Below are 326 nucleotides of genomic sequence, written 5' to 3'. Positions count from 1 at the left end.
CAGATGTTGCTGCTGCACCGAGACGCTGCAACACAGACAGCATAATCGCAAGACTATACAGCAGCAGCAGGCTGACCCTCCCCCCGAACCTGAGGAGCCTGGGTTAGCTGCTGTCACTGCTCCTGCTGCTGCTGCTGCTCCTGCTGCTGCTGCTGCTGCTGAATCTCCTGAGCAGCAGGAGCAGCAGCAGGAGCAGCAGCAGCAAGAGCAGCAGCAGGAACAGCAGCAGCAGCAGGGCGTGGGGACAGAAGCAGCATTGACGGTGTGTGGTGGCGAGCCTGAGGTGTATGTACAGCCCGCTGCTGCTGCTGCTGCTGCCGCTGCTG

The 326-nt window shown here is 61.7% G+C and overlaps 1 protein-coding gene across 1 annotated transcript in view; it reads right to left on the bottom strand.

Annotated features, from left to right (window-relative positions):
* EMH_0037390 (uncharacterized protein) overlaps positions 1-257 on the bottom strand; it is a gene marked incomplete at both ends in the record, with an annotated part of 949 nt that extends 692 nt beyond the window's left edge. Inside the window, one exon of the mRNA XM_013495175.1 lies at positions 118-257. Coding sequence (XP_013350629.1) covers positions 118-257 — 140 coding nt within the window. The remainder of the gene's footprint in view (positions 1-117) is intronic.
* Between the last annotated feature and the right edge of the window lie 69 nt (positions 258-326).

Source organism: Eimeria mitis, genomic scaffold (assembly GCF_000499745.2).
Source record: "Eimeria mitis Houghton genomic scaffold, Emh_scaff1458, whole genome shotgun sequence".
NCBI lineage: Eukaryota > Apicomplexa > Conoidasida > Eucoccidiorida > Eimeriidae > Eimeria > Eimeria mitis.
This window is presented reverse-complemented; position numbering and strand designations above follow the sequence as displayed.